Source organism: Pungitius pungitius, chromosome 1, assembly GCF_949316345.1.
Source record: "Pungitius pungitius chromosome 1, fPunPun2.1, whole genome shotgun sequence".
In the NCBI taxonomy this organism is placed as follows: Eukaryota; Metazoa; Chordata; class Actinopteri; order Perciformes; family Gasterosteidae; genus Pungitius; species Pungitius pungitius.
Window position 1 is genome coordinate 16464815 of NC_084900.1, and position 21266 is coordinate 16486080.

At 51.0% G+C, this 21266-nt stretch overlaps 1 protein-coding gene across 1 annotated transcript in view; it reads left to right on the forward strand.

The window, feature by feature from the left end:
- Nucleotides 1-1365: 1365 nt before the first annotated feature.
- The window catches only part of LOC119221964 (cadherin-4-like), a 159613-nt gene continuing 139712 nt past the window's right edge, over nt 1366-21266 (forward strand). Inside the window, 2 exon segments of the mRNA XM_037478235.2 lie at nt 1366-1837; nt 2906-3017. Coding sequence (XP_037334132.2) covers nt 1781-1837; nt 2906-3017 — 169 coding nt within the window. The 5' untranslated portion in view covers nt 1366-1780.

Genomic DNA, 21266 nt, shown 5'->3' on the forward strand with positions numbered 1-21266 from the left:
ATCTCAGTATTTAACAGGACAGAAATCTGAACCCTGTCACAAAGCCCATCAGCAATAAAAAAAAAAGTGGAGTGGAGAGAAGTGTTGAAGCTCATCCTTGGGACCGAGGGATAAGAATGAGAGAGGTGGTAAAATGCCTTGAAGTCATACAGAGGAAATTGGCTGAGCAGCTGCCCACTAATGCAGAGTCATACTCTTTTTGATAGGATTAAAGCCCATTGGTTCACTAGGCTATATATATATATATATAGAAGAGAGAGGGAGTGGGAGATCAGTCAGCCAATCAGAGGCAGGGGAATATACGGGTCATTAGCTGCTAAAGGGTCTAACAGGCCCACCTCCATATTGTATCTTTTATTTTTTTAAGGGAAAGGTTTCATGCAGCCACGAGATGCTGGTTCAGGCCCACAAACTGCTAATGGTCGAAGGTCGTTTTGATGATATAATACTCAAACATGGCCCTGTCAACCTCTTATTAGTTCATTATTAGTCAGACAACAATTCTTTTGGCAAAACGAAGGGCTCCCTTTTGAAAAGCTTTCACATTGACCTTTGTTCAGTTTGTCTTTTGATGAAATTTCCCTTTCATACTCTCAGACAGTGTTAAATGTGTAAGGCTGAGTATTGGTATCAAGCCGATGTCATAATCAAAATACCAACACGATTAACTTGGTCCCCGCACAAAATAAATAAAAAAGACAGTTGCAGTTGGCCCTGACTTGGTTGATGAAATAGCACACATTAGAAGCTCCCGAGGGTCACCATCGAGTTCTGTATTCCTACGAGCGCTTCGGTTTCACACACACACGCACCTTCTGCCCCCAGAAGAAAGTAAACGAATCACAAAACGCCACTCATGCATGTTGTGTTGCTTATTGTTGTGTGTTCGACATGTCGGCTGGTACTCAATACACTCAAGAACCCATCAACGTGATGACGCGCTTTGCTTTCCTAGCAGTACTAGTAAGTAAGTGGTCTGGCAGCGATCAAGATGGAGCTCAGAGGAGGGATGGAGTGGGGATTATAGCATGTTTTTTTTGTGCCCCCCCCCCCCCAACCTCCACCTGCAGGTCATGTGGTAGGTCTCGTTCTTTAATCAGAATAATGGAAAGCAGGTTACGAAGGCACGTCTGCCCGGTTGGTTAACTGTCAAAATCCATCAATGCACATATCAGATGTTGAGGGAACTTCCGCGGCTGGTTGTTAATGACTTTGCCAAACATACGGGCTCATGGAGACTCCTGTCGGGGGGTTAAAAGAGCCTTTTTATTCGCAGAGGCGCCACGGGGAGAGGAGGGAGATAGGTGGGGGGCGGATTTAAAACACACACATATATATTTATATATACCAGGGGGACCTCGGAAAGACATCAGGCAGGCGCGCTCATTTGACTCCAAAATAGGCTCCAACGAATGTTGCTTTAAGCGTCCGCCCGCCTGTGCGTTTACGCGCGCGCTTGTGTGTGTGTGTGTGTGTGGTTAGTTTTCCCGCACCGGGTGAAAGGAGGGGTTGGAGAGTGACGCTGGCTGCGCCTCGGTGCTGAGCGGAGCCCTTACCTGCAGATGAGAGAGCCGCGCAGGGGGAGGAGAACTCGGGGACGAGCCGCCGCAGCAGCAGCAGCAACAGCAACAGCGACGGGAAGCAGAGGAGAGAGACACGAGTAACGAGGAGGGGAATTAACTCGCGCCATACACCGGAGCGTCAGTACGCATCTACCCGTTCTTTTTTGGGGGGGGGGGGGGTGTTCCTCGTGCAGCAGGCAGCTCGCTCGCCCGCCACGATGAGAAGCCACTTCGCCGCGGTCCTGACTGCGGCGCTTCTGCTGGACTCGTTCTGGGTGAGATATCTTCTACTGACTCGGATGCTTTTGAAAAGCAAGTTGTGAGAGTGGAAGGGGCGCACGTTGGAGCGCATGGACCGGTGGTCGCGGGGAGGGGGGTCCGGTGTCGGTCCGGCGTGTGCTCGGTGCCGCAGCGGCGCGCCAGGAGCTGCGCCCCGGTCCACCGCAAGCGCGCTGACTGGTTCGCTCGCGGGCTTTGGACGTTCTGAAAAGTCCGGTCCGCCGTGATCCGGTTCGTTTCCGGACCCTGCAGCGGGTTCGTCAGACACAAGTTCTGATCGCCACTTGAGGTGACACCTACTCAGTGTGTCCATCACACAAATGGGCTCGTGAGGGTTATTTTAGCTTAAGCTCCCTCTACAACAAGTTAACCTTTTGAAAGTTGCTTTTCCAACCTCTTCTCGTCGTTTGATCGGTAACATGAGATTGATTCCGCGCCGGTCCTCGTAACGGAGAAACCCCGTTAAAACCCGTGAAACGCGCCTCTCTGCGGCTCTGCTGACCACAGCCTTTATTCTCACCGATTTTTAGGAGAACCACGCTAAGGTTACCCCCCCCACACTCTCCCCGTTATGCATTCTCCCCATAGGGAGGGGAGCAGTAGAGTGCGTTGTGCCTCCGCTCATCCCAGACTCCAGCCCTGGCATCCACGGGTGTGTGGGTCCGTGCGCGTGTGTTTGTGTGCTTTGGTGCGCACTTGTTTAGACGGCCAGACCAAGTCCACCAGCAGTGAATATTACACATGTCTCACACACATCTCTGGCCCACACATTGTGTGTGTCACTTAACCCTTGTTACAACACTTAAAGAATCTCCTCACGTCATTGGCTGGTTTCTTTATGTGCAGAGATTTTTTGATATTGTCCAAGTGAGGGTATCTAATGAGCTATGTGCCTTCTCCCCCCCCCACGGAGAATGCAGTCGATGGACTTGTTGAATATATTCCCCGCTACCCTCTGCACAATTCATCGCTTTCCTCTTAGGCTCAGGGCCAGAAAGAAGTCGCCGAATCAATGGGATCCGTGTTTATCCATGTCTTGCTTTGTGTTCTCTTCCTCCTTTCAGAGGAATAATGGCGAGCGTCCTTCCGAAGGTCCTTGCCGACCCGGCTTCTCTCAAAGCTTCTACTCCCTGCTGATTTCAAGGGATGTACTGCAAGGCCGGGACACACGCAAAGGTAAGAGCTCCCCTCACCGCTCGCAGGGGGACGGGGGGAAGGTGGGGGGGGGGACTTTGGGTCCATGTGGACGGACCCGATCGGTCAGCTGTTGCCGTGCCGCGGTTGTTCAAACTATTTCGTTCTCCGAGATGCTGCAATGTGTTTTCTTATTGCGCGGCCTTGTTCAATATCCTCGTCCTTATCGCCACAATCTTCCTCCATTTGTCACCACGTGGTTCCCTGCTGAAGCGCGCAGCGAGCCGACCGCGTCTGCAGGGCCCCAGCGGTGCAGGAAACAGGAATCGACATCCTGTGTCTGATCTGGCACTGCTGCTGCCAATGTAGGCTAATTGCAATTCTCTATTGATCCCAATGTTTTTTTTCTTTTTTTTTTTTCTTCTTCTCCTCCCTCACAGCTCAGCTCAGCTGTATTGTTTTGCCGTGGGCGCACAATAGCTCTTTTGTGGGTCGACGGTGTCTCCGGGCAGCGGCTCGATGTAAATGTCTCACTCTCCTTAGCAGTGAGCGACCTGGTGGGGAAAAGGCTGTCTCTCTCCCTCTCACAAACAGACGTACACCAAAGTTCAGTGTGTTATTGTCCGTGTTGTCCTTTTTTTGCCGGAGTGATGCACGTTCTCGTGGGGGGGAGGCGTCGGCTTGATTGCGGCGTTTCATTAACTTGAGTGCTGGAAGCGCGTGCGGGGCCAGTTCCGGGACGGCGTCGCCGGCAGTGGTGCCTTCCGCCCAGCAGGGGGTGTTAACGCAATCACAAACAATCACATAACGAGCCATCGCTGCTGCTCAGGAGCCGCGTGCTGCTCCACGGAGCCTTTCTCATCTTGCTCCGGTCGGATGTGTGGTGGTCGTTTTGAGGTCCGGCGGGGAACGTTTTTGGGCTGTTAGGAGTTGGGTTTACCACCAACCAGAGGTGGTTCTGCCGTGACGTTCCTACGCAATTCGGGCCGTTCTCCGCCGTCACACACTCACGGCTGCAATGTCATCTTCGTGTGCATCCGAGTGCACAGCTGCAGTGGCCAGACACACAAATACACACACACACACGCGCTGTACGAGTGATTTACAGGGCTCAGGCGGTTGATTTATAGTTGGTAGGAGTGTCAGTGGAGGGAGGAAGGAAGCTACTCTGGAAAGGCTTTAATAATAACGTTGCTTAACCCAAAACCATCAAGCGAGGCCAGGAGTAATGACTCCCCCGCATGCACACACACACACATGCATGTGCCACTGGGGGGGATAAGGGGAAGGACAGGACCAGGACCTTGGCCATGAAGGGGACGATGTTTTTGGGGTCTATACTGTTTATTTCATCCGTGTTTAACAAAACAGCGTCTCAATTTTATTCCTGCCTGTCACTTTCAGCCCTCCCACGAGACAGTTCTCTGCTTTGTTTCCGCTTTTAAACGTCCTTTCGTTGGCAGAGATTGCTCATTCGGATCACTTCCTCAAAGATTCCGGGTGTTTGGGCGGGCTGCGCCGTGGTCCAACGACACGCTGCATCGGTCTGTCGGTCTGTTCGTCCGGAAAAACCAAGTCGCCTTAGTTAATGACTGCGCTGTAAGATACGCCTCGCATATCTTAACTGGTACGGAGGAATTCGGGTCTCTCAGATGGAGTTGATTGGTGTCCGATTTGCAGGCGAAAGGTCAAGGTCACGGCAAAACTTTGCAAAACGTGTTCTCGTCCATATCTCATAATGAGTATGCTAATTGTCAGAACTTCACTCGAATGGACGAATGTTCGTACAGATTAAATGATGACATCTTGGGCAGTTACCCGAGTTGTGGAGTCAGTTAACATAATTTGAAGATTCTGTATTTGAAGGAATTAAAAAACGCGCTGCGGATTGTTCTGCCTCTCGCTGGCCAACTTGCTCGCAACTGGCCGCTAAGTTAGCCCGTTAGCGCGGTAGCATGTTGTGGCTTCTACTGTTGCCACCTGAGACTCGACAGACTTCGCAATAAATCGTTTTCTGATCTAACGTAACTTACGTCGGATTTTCCGAAACCAAAAACCTGTTGGTGCATCTCTGGTCTTGTTCCTCCTGTGACGCTTTTTTCCCTGTTTTCATGTAGCAACAGAGTTACTTCTTGTTTGTAAGCTGTACCCAGCATGCAGTTCGGCAGGGTCATTTCTATAAATGTACAAATTCTTTATGTGTCACAATAGTGTCGTGGTGTTTTACCCTGTTAAAGGGTGTAAGAACAAATTCTGCCGCCATAGCAACGTCAGTTATGGCGTAACACAGGTATGAACGGTATATGAAAAATCCATACCGTACGAACATCTTGGACCGTTATACCCTGCAGCCCTATGGGGGGGGATTCATAGAGCCGTTTGTTAAACTCCCCATGTGCTTCTTTTGGAAGCGTTGGTACCTGAGCTGTTAATTCCACAGTGCAGCTTCTCACATCTTTCAATGAATGGCCATGGACGTTTGTATTTTGGTGACCACATCTCTCCTTAACCCTCCTGGCCGGCATCAGGATTGCTACTGTACTCATTGATGCATTTACTCTCTCTCTCTTTCATCCCTACACACACTCAGCCTCTTACGCACACTCAATCAATGTCTATGACTGTGCCGTTCAGTACAGACGGCAATGCGGCGGATGGCATTTCCCTCTCTGACCCAGATCTAGCCTCCCTCCCTTTGGGTGCCACCTTGTTTCTGTATTCACAGCACGCCCGTCGCCCACCAGGAGGATAAACCAGAAGGAATGGATGAGAGAGCTTTGCATTCTGAATAAAACAAATTGTTCAGAGCTGTATTTTTTCCTGCAGGATGATATTCTCCCCCCACCCTCCCCCCTAAAGAAATCTCTGTCAGCGGGGACCCGGGAGGCCGCCGGGTGATGAGTCTGACTCGGTTCGAGAAGCTTTTCTGTGAGGAGATTTCCCCAAATATCCACTAGCCGGGCTGTTGCTTCAGTTTGCATTGTATTGGAAACTTAATTTTACAACTTGACGCGCAGAATTTGAATTCGAATCAGTGTCAATTTCCGTTCCCTAGATTTTCACAGAGAGTGCAATATAGCAAATAACCTCACAGGACCCTTTGCGTTCGATGTGAAGAATTCACCAAGAATCAGAGCAAAATTACCTCAGTTTTGCCCAGAATCACACACACACACACACTTCAGTGGCTCAGTGTTGCGGTGATGTGGGGACCAGAGTCCACCACAAAGGACCGACTCATAGGAGCCGGGAATAAAAGACGCCAGTTCTTTTCACCAGCTCCTTCGACAAAAACACAATACATCCATTTTCTCTTTCCCTTCACGCTTAAACAGAATTAGGTAGTTTTGATTTGCTTTTTACCTTTTAGCCCAAATCTCACAATAGGCAGCTTGCGATATTATCTGAGAGGATGAAATCTAACTTTGTTTGTTTCTCCTCGTTTATAAGCACCGGGATCCTGGTGCCTTACTTTACCACATTCAAAGCGCTTCCTCCTTTCCGTGGGACTGAGTCATTGTCTCGTGGCTGCTTAAACATCATCTCCTGAATGAATGCAAAATAACAGCAACAACCCTTCTCCTCCCTCTGGAGAGCTGTTTGAGCTGTTGAATGTGTGACGGATACGCCCCTGTTTTGGGGGGTTTTATTTTTCTGCTGCAAAGAGACGGTTGACACGTATTTACTTTTAACTCGTAAACCTCGAGCCCCCCGATCTGCGCGTGGATTTCCCGGAGAGGGTCGTAATAGATGCTTCGGTCACACGGCCCGGGGCGTCTGGGGGGGTCCAGGCCAGAGTGGTTTCTGAGATGATCAGGGTAAGGGTGGATGTTCCTTTTTAATTAACGTTGTGAGGCCGTAGGGACCCCACGCTGTGGGAACATTTAATGTGTGCCCACCTCGAGTGCTCCGAGGCAGTGGGCCGGCGCACCGGCAACGTTTTTTTTTATTTTTCCAAGCCGGTCATTAGAAAGGCAAGCAGGAGAGGATGAGGCGAGAGAGGAAGCAGGTGGAGGGCATTACTTTTAATGAGATTTTTGACATCTCGTCCCTTTTTGTTTTAAGAGGGGAGACGGGGAGCGAGGGAGGGAAGGGGGGGGGCGAATAAATGTGAGAGACTTCCTGCAGATTGAGTTGTGTGTGAGAGAGAGAAAAAATTCTGCATACATCTGCTCGGTGCATTAAGAGACCTCTTGCCTTGGTGTGATGGGTCTTCTGGGGTCCTACAAGGACCAAGGTTACGGCCCTTCTGAAGACATTAAACCCGTTTAAATAGTTTGCCTCTTTAATGCACAGATGGTCTGCATGGGTTGATGGCAAGGGGACGCTGTTGGCTCTCTCTCTCTCTCACACACACACACACACACCTACACAATTGCCCATTTTGTGTGAGGGTTAAGACTTTTTGTTGTTCTCGTTGCTGATGTCAGATTAGGACTCCACAGTGGCTACTGTGAGGTGCCCCTGCTGTCTTTTGGTAAAATAGTTTGTCAACAGGAGCAGCGGGCGAAGGCGCTCCCAGGGCTGTCCTTTCGCCGGGACGTGGTGGACAGGGGGGATTACACCAGCTGGATAACGATAAGCCTGCCAGGATGTTTTTCTTCTCTGCTCGAGAGTCACACTGACCATGTCCTTCAGCGAGGCTACTGTCGGAGGGAGGGTGAAATCGAGGGTGTTTGTGGAGTGGGAGAGAGAGAGAGAGTGGAAGTGGAGGCCGAAGATAAGGCTCTGTGTCCCCAAGCAGCCGGCGCAGCATCATATGTGCTCTGGTTGCGGTGACACGTCCACGCGAGCAAACACAACGGAACATAGGAAGCCATTATAGCTCTCCCAAGCAAAAAGGGGGTTCCAGATTCTAGAAGCTGTCGGGCTGCTGCCCTGGTTGGATGCTTTGGAGTCCAAGTCAACACACTTTTTTAAAAATTACGGCCCACTTGATTGGGTTAGAAATTAAAGCCGGGGGGAAGCAACCCGATACGGCGAGGATTCATCCATCACAACCACGTCACTTTATCGACGCGCCCGAGGAGAGGCAGACACACGGAAGACACCATTCTCATCTCCAAGGTTAATTTTCACCCACTATTTTTCACGCACAGAGCAAAATAAAAAAGCCCGCAGGAGCCCTCAATTAAACATCCATCCTGCCCAGAGATTCCCCGCACCAGATCGTTATAGTTAATTAAAAGACTTCTGTCCCTTTCTCACACTTTTCTAATCACAAGACGTCTATGATCTCTCCCAGAATGTGGGCGGGACAAATCCGAGAGCATTACAGCCTCATATGCTATTCCTATAGCTTGAAGATCCCTCGGCCCTGTGTTAAGGGAGGATGAAACGTGGGAGCCCCTCAGAAGACGCGGCTGTCTGCTAATCGCTAATTGTGTCCTGAACTCCTCGTGAACGTTCCCCGTCAGGGTCTTGAGTTCAGCGCACAGTGGAGTCGTGGACGCCACGTTGGGGACGGAGGGAGAAGGGGGGGGGGGAGGTCAACAAACAAAGAGTGGAAGTGATGTTAATTAATCAGAAGACAATGAAGAATCCAACAGTGTCCGGGCCCTTCTTAATAAGCCAGGCTAAAAGCTAACAAGGCGCTAACAGAGGAGCTCTGATCTCTGCAAACAGCGTCTGATGATTCGTGTGGAGATCCTGGGGTTGCATAGATTTCCCCGCTGGGGGCTGGGGGTCTTTACGTCGGCTTATAGTTTTTGGGCAGAGTGAGACGGAAAGTCAAGTGATTGTTGGTCTTTGCTCCAGAACGTATTCTGCAGAGTGCAGGTAACCCAGAAGCTGAGAATCTGTCAGCTGTGTTTTCCAATGGCAGCTCATCTTGCACGAGCCCAAACCATCATCTTCAATTGAACCCCAAACTACAATTTTCAAATATTAAACAGAATCAAATCCTAAACCGGCGAAAGATTGATTGATTGATAATTGTCCCTTTAAGACTACATGTCATGTTCAAAGTCAGCATTTGATGCATAAGGCATTCTGGGACATTCCCAAAAGTCCAACCAAGGTGCCAAGCACCAACATGGCTGCCGGGTCGTTGTTTCTGCACTACTGCTGCTAAAGGGAAGTCTGACGGTGAGTTAAAATGCACATATTAGAATATTCAACGCACGGTCTTGGCAGCGGTTGTCATGGAGTTTTAATAAGTTGCCCATTCTCATTTTACTCCGGTTAACATGTGTATTGAGCGATGGGTGTGCCGATGACTCTCTGTGGTTAAAACCCAGCCCCACGGTGTGCTTGTTTCCACCGCTGTGCTACGCAACGTTTTAAAAATACTGCAGCGTGTCGGGAAAAAGTCCAAAAGGAGCGTAAGCGGTAATCTGCCGCTGTGCTCACCGCGCTGTGGCTCGCTTCTTATAAGCAGCTCAAGAATCGGAGGCGTGCAGAATATTCATCACTTCGGTATCAAGGCGTCATGCCATTCGAGGCGGTGGGGGCCACCGCTGTGGAGAACTTCCATCCTACTTTGGCTGATGCTCCGTACGGCTCTGAAGCTCAGTGCCCACGACTGTGGGGCCTCGAAACACTATTGGTCAAAACCGCATGATTAAATGGAGGCTCTGCCGGCCGCCTCGAGCCTTTCGGGAGCGACGCGCTTTAAAAGAAGAAGAGCTCACCGGGCAGAAGTCCTTTCTTCCCCCGCTCGCTGTCGGCCTATTGTCTTTTCCTTCAGAGGAAGGCGGGTAATGAAACGGCCCGGCTCTCCTCCTCTGGGCCTCCGAGAGAATGTAGGGAAGCAGATAAGTTGTCTCGCTCCCAATCTGAAGAATGATCAAAAACCAAGTGAATCCCTTTTGCCGCGAGGGAGCAAGCTCCTGTGAGGGAGGGGGGGAGACAGAGGATGAGGAGGAAGAGGAAAACGGCGTTAGGGTCCGCAGACGGGACTACTCTCTCTGCTCCGAGGCGGGACGTGGCCGGATCGACTGGCCCTCATTGTCCAGTAGGGATGGCGGATGCTTTGTTGGCCTCCTGCGGACTCTGGGAGGGGTCAGTCTCACGACATTAGACACGCGTAGGCTTTTATACTGTACACGCAACCCCCCCCCCACAACCACACACACACACACACACACACACAGACAGAAGCCCGCACTTGGATCGCTGACAGTCCCCCGAACCAGGAGGCAGGGCCGAGATACAGAGATTAAAGGATTACAAAGCAATGGTGTAATCCAGCTGTCAATCACACCTCATTAGCAAACATAGGTTTTAGAACCGGCGACAGGTAGTGAGGCATGAGGGTGGGGTGTCGGGGGCGGGGGGAGGTCGGGGGGAGTGAGTAAAGGAGGTAGGGTATAAGGAATGGTATAAGGGAGCCGGGGAGGAGTGTAGGCAGCAGCCCCGCTTTTCCGCTCAGGTTGCTCCGCGGAGAGTTTTTATTAAGCTTTCATCCGCCTCTCGTCTCTTTACCTCCCTCGGCCCCCTAGCCCCCCCGCCCCCCCCCCCATCACCAGCAGCAGCAGCCCTGACAGAAGCAGATGCGGGGAGCCCCCGCATGTCAGTCACGTCTCAAATGCACGGTTCTGCTTGTAATTCCCCGATTAATTAAGAACAGTGATTTGTTAATTTAATTATAGGTGTTGGGTCGGGGGAGAGGGGGGGGGGGTTTCATAGCCCCTCTCTCTCTCGCTTTCTTCTGCTGCTCGCTCCCTCTCATCCTCTTCTAATTTGCCCTGCAGCTTTGAGGAGGGGAAATGAAAGGTACGGCAGAGGAAGCCTTCAGATGGTTTATTAAGAATTGATTTGTCACGGTGGCGGAGGGACAGACCCGTGGGGAGATACGGGGCTGAAGTGCCTCCCAGGCAGAGACACCCCCATGGGCTGTGTGAGAGGGGGGGGGGGGCAAGAGTAGGGAGTCAGAGAGAGGTCATGTTGTAGTACTGGCCGGCTAATTTCTGGTGGTAAATGAAAAGACGGCGTGTCACCAATCAACGAGCAGGATATTGATACTGACGTTTAGGCCCCTCGGGATACCGATACGGATTCATCAATGAGCCTCGCATAAGCAGAATGCAGCTTATCTTCAGCCTCTGCCCTCGCACTCACCTGTGTTCCTCGTGTCAGGTGAGTTTTTCTTCATATTTCTGAACTGGGCTGATTGGCCACCGCTGCGTCTCACATCCTCATCGTCAACAGCAGCGTGGCCTTTCGCACTAATCCCCTTCTCTTAATTCCTGCACAAGGTCCCCCGGCGTTGTGTTTTAAGGAATCGCGTTCCCTGTTTGTTGGTTTTCGTCAGAACAGTCGGCCTCTCATCCGGGCGAACGGGAGGAAATGGAAATGGAAAAGAAGCAGAATAAAGACACTTGGCAGGAGCCGGATTAAAAAGATCCGGCCTTTCATTCGGCGCTTCGTGAAAAAACAACAACAACGGTGTGGTGGATGAAAAAGGACTCACGGGAGGGGAGGCGGGCGCCGCCTTCTCAGCCAGGTGACAGGCGACACGTTTGAGCCTGAATTAGCTGCCAGTCAGAGGCGCTTTATATAACTTCACACGTCCTTTTCCTGCGATTTACAAACACACGGCGATGCAACCGCGGTACGCGCCCTGCCGTCAGCCGCCATAAAGGCGCCGGTGTCATTTGCTTTCAAATGAAGGCCGGCGTCCATGAGTCGACGGGGACTACAAAGGTTTTTTTCAAAAGCTTCTCGCCGGTTTCCGTTTACTTTGATCACAAAGTACTTGTGCTGCAACGCAATAACGGGGATTTAAACAAGCACCTCTGCGGTTTTTGGTTCCGACCCGCCGACCGGCGGCACGGGGGCCTCGGGGCTCTCTGCCTCGACTGGAAGCCCCAAAAGGGCCCCGGGAGCTCGTCTCCTCGGAGGAGAAAATGGAGACAAACGACGTTGCGTTCGAGCGCAGAAGTCTGTTCCACTGCATCCAAGAAGGTGGTATTTTTCTGCTCCTCTCGTCCGTTTCCCATCCCCCGCCCATGGGAGGAAAAAACGCCACGTCGCAATCCAATCCGTCGGAGCCAGCGTTGTTTATATCTCGTGTGGAGTTTCGCCACGGCGCCGCCTTCCGTACGTCAGCACACAAGCGATTCGTCCTGCAGAAGCGGACTAATGAATGAGGCGTCCTGCTATAGGGATGATATTAGCCTGGGTAGCAATTCCTTTGATGTGATTAGCTCCATGCACTGGCGTGACAAATTGGTCTGTCCTTACCTCACAGCTGAAACACTAATCTATGCCAAAAAACAAAGAAACTCCTTCCGCCTATCAGAGCACACACATGTGTGTGTGTGTTTAGGGTAGATTGATGAAGAGGGATGGAAAAGAATTGAGTTAATAGTTGAAACAAGAGTCCACAGCCACACTAGTGGCTCTGTGGGGACGTCTGGCATGATAATGTTTGCTGTTCCACGCCTCTGCTCACAGGGGATGTGACGAATAAATAACGTAAACCCGCTGGCGGCGTTTCCCGCATTCGGGACAATGGTTCAAGGAGATGTTCCAGTTGATTTGCTCGGCCCAGCGTGCAGGGTAAATTATTGTATCGTTTTAAAGAGGAGTTTGCTGGTTCACGAAAGGGTTTGAGTGATTTTGAGGAAAAACGGGCTTTTATTGTGAGAGCTTGGTCTGCTCTTCCTGATATACAATTTATCCTTTAATTACCCGTTATAACTTCCTCTTTTTTGTATGTTAGCCCGATATTCAGTTTTGTATTCACGTCTGGAAAGAAGGCTTGAAGGTGATGATCTTGGGCAATGAACCCATGCACGTTTCACCCCGCCGGAGGCTTAAGGGAGACTTTCTAAATATTGAACTTTAATTTGGAGGTAATTGTGCTGTGGAACTTGGTCTGAAACTTTTTCAAATATTGGAAGTCCGTCAGCTCAGCCACTTAGGATGGTGTTTAATGAACTCAGCCGGCTGTGGACGGGTGACCCGAAGACAAAGAGGTTGTATATATTACACCTATCTGATGGGGCGTCTTCAAACAGAGCGGAAAGTATTCTCGTGTCGTCATCGGGGGGGGAAAGGCATTCGCTTATCTCTGACTCAGAGGGTCTCCTCTCTGACGACAGTAATCGAGCCCACGTCGGCGCCGTTGGAAAAGGGTTCTTTCTCCGCGCTACGGGTGACAGCAAAAATCAAGATTTTGATAATGATTGGGACGACAGAAAAATTTAAATAAATGGACGATAATGTATAGAATGAATTGCAATATTGACGCAAGAGTAGATGAATAAATGCTCCCACATGACATGAGGAACAAGGCGAGTCAGACTGCAGCCTCTCCGCCCGCCACGTCCCTTTCAGTCAGCCTCCCCCCCCCCCCCATCCTCCACCTCCTCCGTCCTCCTCTCCTCAGTCCTTTACTGTGGCAAGTGGAGACTCTTATCATTGATTTTCTCTTTTCTCCCCTCTGTTCCCTCACTGCAGCGCTTCCCAACTTATCTCTTCTCCGAGGGAGCGATGCCGCAGTGGGAGGGCACTCAAGGACAGATTATTTTGGGGATTCTCATTCCTCATACTCTTTCCCCCCCCCCACAAAAAAAACCAACTTCCCTTCCTTCCTTCCTCGGCCTATGTGTTCCAGCTCTGTGATGTTGTTTATCCGCCTCTACCACCTGCACGCCGCAGCCACTCGAGGGCCCGCTCCGGCTCCTTGGCCCCCGAGGCGCGACTCCTGCCTCGTTCCTCGGGTGACTCTGTGCATCACAATGTGAAACGTTGTAACGGTAGACACGTGTGTGTGCGCCTTCGTTTTGCTTCTGTTCCTGCGGCGGCGCGGCGGCGCCTCCTCCGCCTGAGCCGCGGTAATCACTGTGCTTCGGCGCCTCCGTAGGAGTCAATGAAGCTGAACTCATTGTCTCTCTACATAGAAGTCAACAATTGTGTGAATTCCCTGGCGACGCCGCCGCTCAACCACCTTCCTGCATTTTTTATCAGTCCCCGATGTGTCTCTGTTTGTCCCCTTTTTTTGTGTCTCTCTTTTTCCCTTTCGCCGCCTGTGTGTTCATGTGTGTGGTTACTGTTTCCTCGTCCCAGTTCCATCGGGGGTAATTGGGCTTGAGAGTGTTGTGATTTAATTCCCACGTATGTATTTAATCTGAGTCATGGAGTCTATTTGGGGTTGCTAACAGCATCGTAATCTAATTTCCAAACAAAAACAGCTGAAAGGCATCTCGGTGAAATTCTTATTTATTTATTTTTTTCCCCCCAAATGGATTCAAGACATTTAAAGGGATATTTCTTTGCAGACTTCCAGTGCATTTAGTTACTGTTTATGCCCCACGCCTCCCCGACTCCCCCCATGCGCAGGAACTGTGTCGCTGCGCCACTTAAATGGAAAGAAAATGTTATCAATAACGGCGCGGGAGCTAAAAAAACAACAACAAAAAAACACCGCGACCACACTGGCAACCTGGCGGTCGTCCTCAATCCCCAACTCCCTCTGACAATGTTTGACCTTCACGCTGCACCGCAGAGCACATTAGACGGTGGATTGGTTCACCCAGGCAACCTCAATGGGGGTGGGGGGGTAATGGGACGGTAAACCAAAAGCCAGGGAGGGTTAGCTGATTGCTGGGTGGGACGCGTCTGGAGCGTTTGGATTGAAGTAGACTGACATTTTTTTTTTTTAAAGCTAAAACCCGTCATTTCTCGAATCGTCTTTTGCAAATAAGCACTTGATAATATATGCCTGTGTTGTTAAAGGCTAATAATAGACAAGACCTATAATAGACTGAGTCATTTGGGACTGATTTTGGAATTATGTGCCTTTAGCACATAATTCCAAAATATTTAGAGTGATAAAGAGCAGGGGCTTGGTTTAGGGGCGGGTCTATGCAAATGCTGTTAACAACAGGGTTTTATTGTCCGATTAATTGCGTCTACTTGGCCAACTGAAACAGCGCTCATGCAATTACTGGAGAGAGAGAGATAGCAGTCCCCCCCCCCCCCCCCTTTTGAGCGGCCTGTTAGACCCGGGGCAGGACTCTCTCGGTCAGCGACATTGAGAGCGGAGGAAGACAAGGAGACTTCTGGAAAGGAGAGATTAGCTTATCGTGTCGCGGAGGAAGGTGGAGAATTTTGTGTTGTCGCTCCATGCGGAGATGCTTTTTCTTTGCTTTGGCCTTTTTGCTCCTTTGGCCTTTGGCGAGGTGCACCTACTTGAAAAGGTGCACCTACTTGAAACCTAAAAGTTCGATCCTTTTTCCAAAATGATGCATTTGCATCTCCATCAGGACGCAAGGGAGACGAATGTTTGATGTAAAAGAACCCACAGAATATTGTTTTTTCTGCATCTGTTTGTATTTTTGCACGGTGGCTCTCGTGGGGGTCTCGGGGACAGAGGGGGGGGGGGGGTAGCCTGCTGTAACAGACCAGTGGAGACACTGACATTTAGACTCAAAGGCTAATGGGATGCCTGTGTCCGCCCCTGCACTGTCGGTGTGTTTTCAGATCAGACCGTCTGGAGCCCTGATGCACGCCCTCCCCTCTCCCCTCCATCCCCCACCCCGCCCATCTCTGTCAGAATGCGTCGGCTTCATTGTTCCGTCTCCACATGTGGATGCTAGGTCAGTCTGGCCCGTCTTGCGTGTCTCTGGTGGCTGCAGCTGGAGCCTCCACTCGTCTCACACTGAGAGGGAGAAAGAGGGGGGGGGGGGGGGCCCGAGGGGAGGCAACAAAAGAGAATATCGGTGTCGCCTCTAATGGAAGGACACGCCGAGCTCTGCCCTTACAGTGGTAAAGCGAGACCCCCGTCAGACACACTCATTTATTCTGTCTAAAGCCTGGTTTATTCTAACCCGAGGCTACGTTGGCTAAGAACATCTCTAATGATGATGGCTACACCCGGTGGGTTGAGACGTGCCGTCACCCGCGTCTCCGTGTGACCTTATTATTTGACCCTCCGGGCAAAAAGCCGCCTCTTGGAGCCAGAAGACTCATTTTTCCATAGCTCAAAGGCTGTCGACCCCCCCCCCCCCCCCGGTAAAGTCATATATCACCAGTGCACACCCTCAGAATACTATTACAACACAGCGCTTAAATAAGACATTTCATCCTTTCAGGGTAACGCCCCCCCCCCCCCTCCCCTCAGGACATCAGTAGCTCAGGATGGGGAAGCACACCTGTTACAGGTGCTGTAAATGTTACTTTTAAGTGCTTTCTGTGCTGATGGAACTGCTCTTCTCCGTTGAAAAAAAAAAAAAGCAGTAACATTTCAAATAACGGCGGGAAAGGTTTATTTTGCTCTTGGAAATATCAACTTAATTAGGAGGAGCGTATCATTGAAAAATCCAGCCTGACATTTAGGTCGCTGGCAGGTAATAACAGAGAATCCCATTTCACGGCTGTGATGAGAGGCGTGTCGTCCTGATTGAAGAGGGGGGCAATGCGTTCGGCACAGCACTTTCCCCCCCAGGCGTCCCAATCAGTCCTGAAGTAGCAGCTGTTGCGTGAGTCTCTGTCCGCGGTATCCGCTCGTGCACGTGTGTGTGTGCACGTGCTGCTCCGGTTCCTGCGCCAAAGTTCTCCTCTCAAATGGCTCTCGGAGGAGACATTTTACCGAGTTACAGTTGCTTGGGAGAATGTCGTCGAAATTCATTGCGCCCCGTAGAGACGAACCCTGCTGGCGACGGCGGCGACCCCCCCTGGGTGACGGGCTGAATTGCGAATTGAAATGTCACACATTTGTAGCTTTACTCAGAAATTGGGCAAACTGCTTCACGGACCCGCCTCCTGTGTGGGCCAATTCTCTGTGGCCCCAGCGAAGGATCAGACAGGACGCGCAGGAAAAGCCTATATTTTGTGCAGATAACATTTTGACCAATTGTATATTATTTATCTCCATGGAAACCATCCTTCAGGCGTCCCAAGAAAGTCTCGCGCTGCCGTTGAAGACGCACCACCTCGGCAAAATGTCACCGTTCGGCGTTTCTTCTCCTTCCAGGCCGTCTGTTCCATTTCAAGGCTCCGCTGGGGGGGGGGGGCCCCAAGTGGTGGCGAGCGAACAAACCTACGGCACAACCATCTGTTCGCATCGCCATGTCTTCGAGCCGGTTCGGCGGCAGATACGCGCACAGAAACGTCCCCCCCCGGAGCAGCCAGACGGAAAACGCAGGGCCGCTGCATCACTGGAAACTGCCTCTTAGAACAAGAGGCGGCGAAAAGGTGGATGTCAGCGGTCCGCTGCCTGGCGTTAAAGGACCAGCGCTGTAGACTGGTGCTCTGGGATTGAAGGGGAGGGGGGTGCTGAGTTCGGCCGGCGACACTTCCTCCACAAAGCAATGGACCTCTGTCGTGGTCTCCATGACGAATAAGCGCACCACCCTTTGGTCTGCGAGGGAATGACACACCTTAACCCACCATTACCTGTGGGCTTTGCAGCCGCTGATCGGGGTGGCAGCCCTCTTGTGGGCGTTGCTGCTGTGGCGGGTGTACTGTGCCCCCCACCCCCCTGCAGCGTGCACCTGATGGAGACCACGTTGTGATGGATGGCCCCGGATGCCCTTCGCTCTTGGTTTATCTCGGTATAAACCAATGTGAATAAGAGCTGCAGGGGATGATTTGTTTCCCCCGTTTCTAGCTGGGCAGGATGCTCCCTGATATCCATACGCCAAGAGTACTTGACTCATTTGAAGGAAAAAAAGAAAAAAAACAGCGACGGCTAAAATTGAGTTCACATACTCCTTTCGGGTGAACGGGATTGACAAATTCAGCGTTTTCTCAGACAGCGATGCTGAACACACTGCCAAGCTGTGAGAGGTAATTTCTGAGGAGGCAGCCTTATCTGTCTCCCCCACCCACCCCCTCCCTGCACCCCCTCCCTGCACCGCACCGCCCTCCCACTTCCACGGCAGTGGAGAAAGGGGGAGAGAGAAAGAGATGAGAGCCGTCTAGAGAGGAGGTAGATGCATGTAGTGCGATCTGAGCTAGCCGTTTGTTAGAAGCCTCTCACACACACACACACGGGGAAAAGAGCTGCCACCTTGAAATCGGTGACATGATGAGATTTCACAAGGCATCGTTTTGTTCAAATCACAAACCAACCACAAACATCGTCTCCCGTGACTCCACCCGCATGGCTTCTTCATTCTTCAAACGTGGGCGGAGGCCCAGCGCATTTTGCGACTAATGCCGGATAAAGAGGCGGGCGGGAGGCGGCGACCTGACGCAGCACCCACCGGGCAGTCGCGCCTCCTTTTAAGCTTTAGCCAAATGGAAAGGTGTCAGTTGGAGAAAACTAGCTTCACAGTTTAAGCCTTTGGCTTTTTGACACCAGGCTGCGTGCTCTATTTTGAATGATCGTGTACTGCTGAGGTCACAACTAAGTTTATTATCGCGTTGGGGGGAAAATACGCCATCAGTCACATCACCAGTTTGAGCGAAAAAAGTGCTCATCACAAATGTAAATGTGCATAACCTCCTCTCCACTGCAAGTTGGCGTTGAATGCACCTTCTACAGTACATTGATACGTGAGCTTAAAACTCCTACATTTGTTACGCGTTTGGCATGTTTGAATAAACGTACATACTTCTACACACAACTGCACAAATGTGCAGCTCTGATCTGCTTGAAAAAATGGAGAATAACTCAAATAAAATGAATAGCCAGCGGCCCACGAAGCAGCTCAAGCAAACATCTGTCACAGCTTGTTGCTAAATTGTTTGTGGAATCATTCCCACCTGATTTATGCATCTATTTGAAAAGGTTGTTTATGGGAACAATAAACAACATACGGGACACAGCGGAGCCTCCTTGTTTCGTTTAAGCGCGCGCGTGTGTGTGTGTGTGTGTGTGAGAGCGACCCGCTGCGTAACAAAGCCCTGAATACATCATTTGCCCCTCTTTTTTTTTCCTTTCCTCTCAAGCGCTCACAGAGACATTGGGGGAACTGCTGCAGGCGGTCGAGGAGGGGCCAGCGCGTCTGTGGGCTCGCATCCTCGGTTTGTAAAATGCTACGAGGGCGTCCGCGGAGGATCTGGGTGCATGGACGCAGACGCCTGTCCTGCATCAACACGGCGTAGGTGTGTGTGTGTGCGCGCGCATCGGTTTGACAAAATCCAATAAATGAAGTGCGTGACGCATTAAGGGGTGCGTTTAACTTTCCAAAGGAACAGCGGGGAGTAATGGCGTTACTTCACGTCTTTCTCCGCTGGAGAGAGATTGCTTTTATATTATCAGCTGCAGGCGCACAGCTCCAACAATTGGAAATCTTCCCTCTGTTTTCCCTTTCTTTCTCTTTTTAAAGATGACATTCTTTTCTTGTGTGTGTTTTTTGGATATCGACAAAAGGAGAGCTGACAGACGCCATGCAGCAAAAGGGGGGGGGGGGCCTCGGGTGCCTGCGGCGCTCCACGCGGGGAGCTGCTGGGTCTCCTAACGTTTCGGACCATGGATATTCTCGTGAAGCATTGCATGTCGGGGCTGCGCGGTTCTCGGTGCGTTTGGGCCTCGCCGGTGAGACTCGTGGTGGAACAGAGGGCCTCTCAGTGCTGGCGTGCCCGAGTGATTTTGGATGCCACTCATGCTCTTGGTGCTCAATCTGAGTGGAAAACAGAGGGAACTTTCATTTCTCCCTTCTTTTTTTGTCGGTTGATACCTGGGCTGCAATAATGGCCGGCGCGTTGTGCAGGTGCAGCCTGCGGCAGGTGCTGTTTTGATCAGCCTACCTGGTTAAATGGTCTGTATGAGCGAGTGCGGCGGTGCATGAAGATTCATCAAGAACACCAACAACACCAGCGGCTTCAGAAGTACTCATCTAAACGCTCATTTGATGGACTGTATTTTTCTAAATTACGGAAACGTCCCATCACTGTGTTCGTGTTGTTATTGAATTCATTTGGCGAACTAACACATTAGTTATATACACACACATACAATCAGAAGATCTCCGGTGTCGCTTGATAAAAATAAACAAAGAGAGCCAACGGATGCTCACTGTTTCTGAGACGCTGATAATCTTTTTAGTTGCAAGGAGAAGATCAAAAAGAATAAAAGTGCCGAGAGGTTATTGCGATCCATCCCTCTACCCATCCCTCTTTCTGAGGCTCTGCATATCCTCTGTGCCCCGCCTTCCCGCTTTCTGGCCGTTCATCTCATTCCTGTCTGCTTCGCTTTCTGAACGCTCCACTGCTCTTTTGTCCTCCAACCCCCCTCCCCCCCCCCACCATCTACTGTCTTATCTAACTGGATTTCCTTTATTCAGGATTTTGTTATTCCAAATCTTTATCTTTCTCACCCTCCGCTCCCCCTTTCTCCTAAACTGGCCGGGATGGACACCTCACTGGCGTCAGCAGGGGTCCAAGAGTCAGAGCCCCCCCCTCTCCCACGCAGGGTTAATCGCCATTTACAGGAGGGAAAAAAGGGCAACCAGTGAACCCAGTGGAGAACAAAACAACAAGACTTTTCTCCATACATGGATGAAAACTTGTGTGAGAGAGTTGCTTCGATAAACTGTACGGTTGTTTCCCCTGAGCGTCTCCTTCCCGCGGCTCCCTGTCGACCCCCCCACCCCCCCAAACACAGTTGGAGCGGAGAACGACGCAGGATGCCAGAGAGAGGGGAGAGGAAAAAAAAGAGCGTGGTCATTAATACTGGGAGGATTGATCGAGTCGGGGGCCACGCGGGTTAGCCTGTCCGCCGGTGATTGTAGTGAGCTCATTATCCATCTCTGCTCCAGGTGATTACCGGCTTGTTTTGATCGGAAAGCTTTTAATTAGCTGCTCATTAGCATTGTTTAATTAAACTCACCCCATGCCTCCTTATAACGCCCGAGCGCCGCTTCCCTTCTCGGGAGATAACGGCTGGTTTTGTTTACGCGGTAATTCAAGGCGCCGGGGTTGGATATTTCAGCGCGTATGTTCAAATGCCTTCGTGCTTGTGATTAAAGGGGGGGAGTGGATGGGGGGTCAGCGTAGGAGAGAGTAAACTAAGTGGGAGGAGGTGGACCATCAAGACACAGACAGCGAGAAGAAGGCCAAGAGCAACGTCCGATACCCGCCCTCTCTCACATACTCAATTCTTCAATTCTTTATCTGAGCTCATTTTATCTCTTCCGGTCTTCTGTCTATCTTTTCTTTTGCTTCCCCTCTCCCACCACGCAAAAGCTGACACAGTATTCTTCCAGCTGAGCAGTTCACAGAAGGAGGGGCACTGTGTGTGTGTGTGTGTGTGTGTATTTCAGGCCACACACTGGGTGGTGGTTTTGTTTTCTCAGCACGTCCTGGCGGAGTGTGACAGGGAACAAGGCGTCAGTGTGCGAGGCTCGCGGCTCTCACACCGTTTGGATGAAAGCTAAAGGGCCGCGCGCGTGG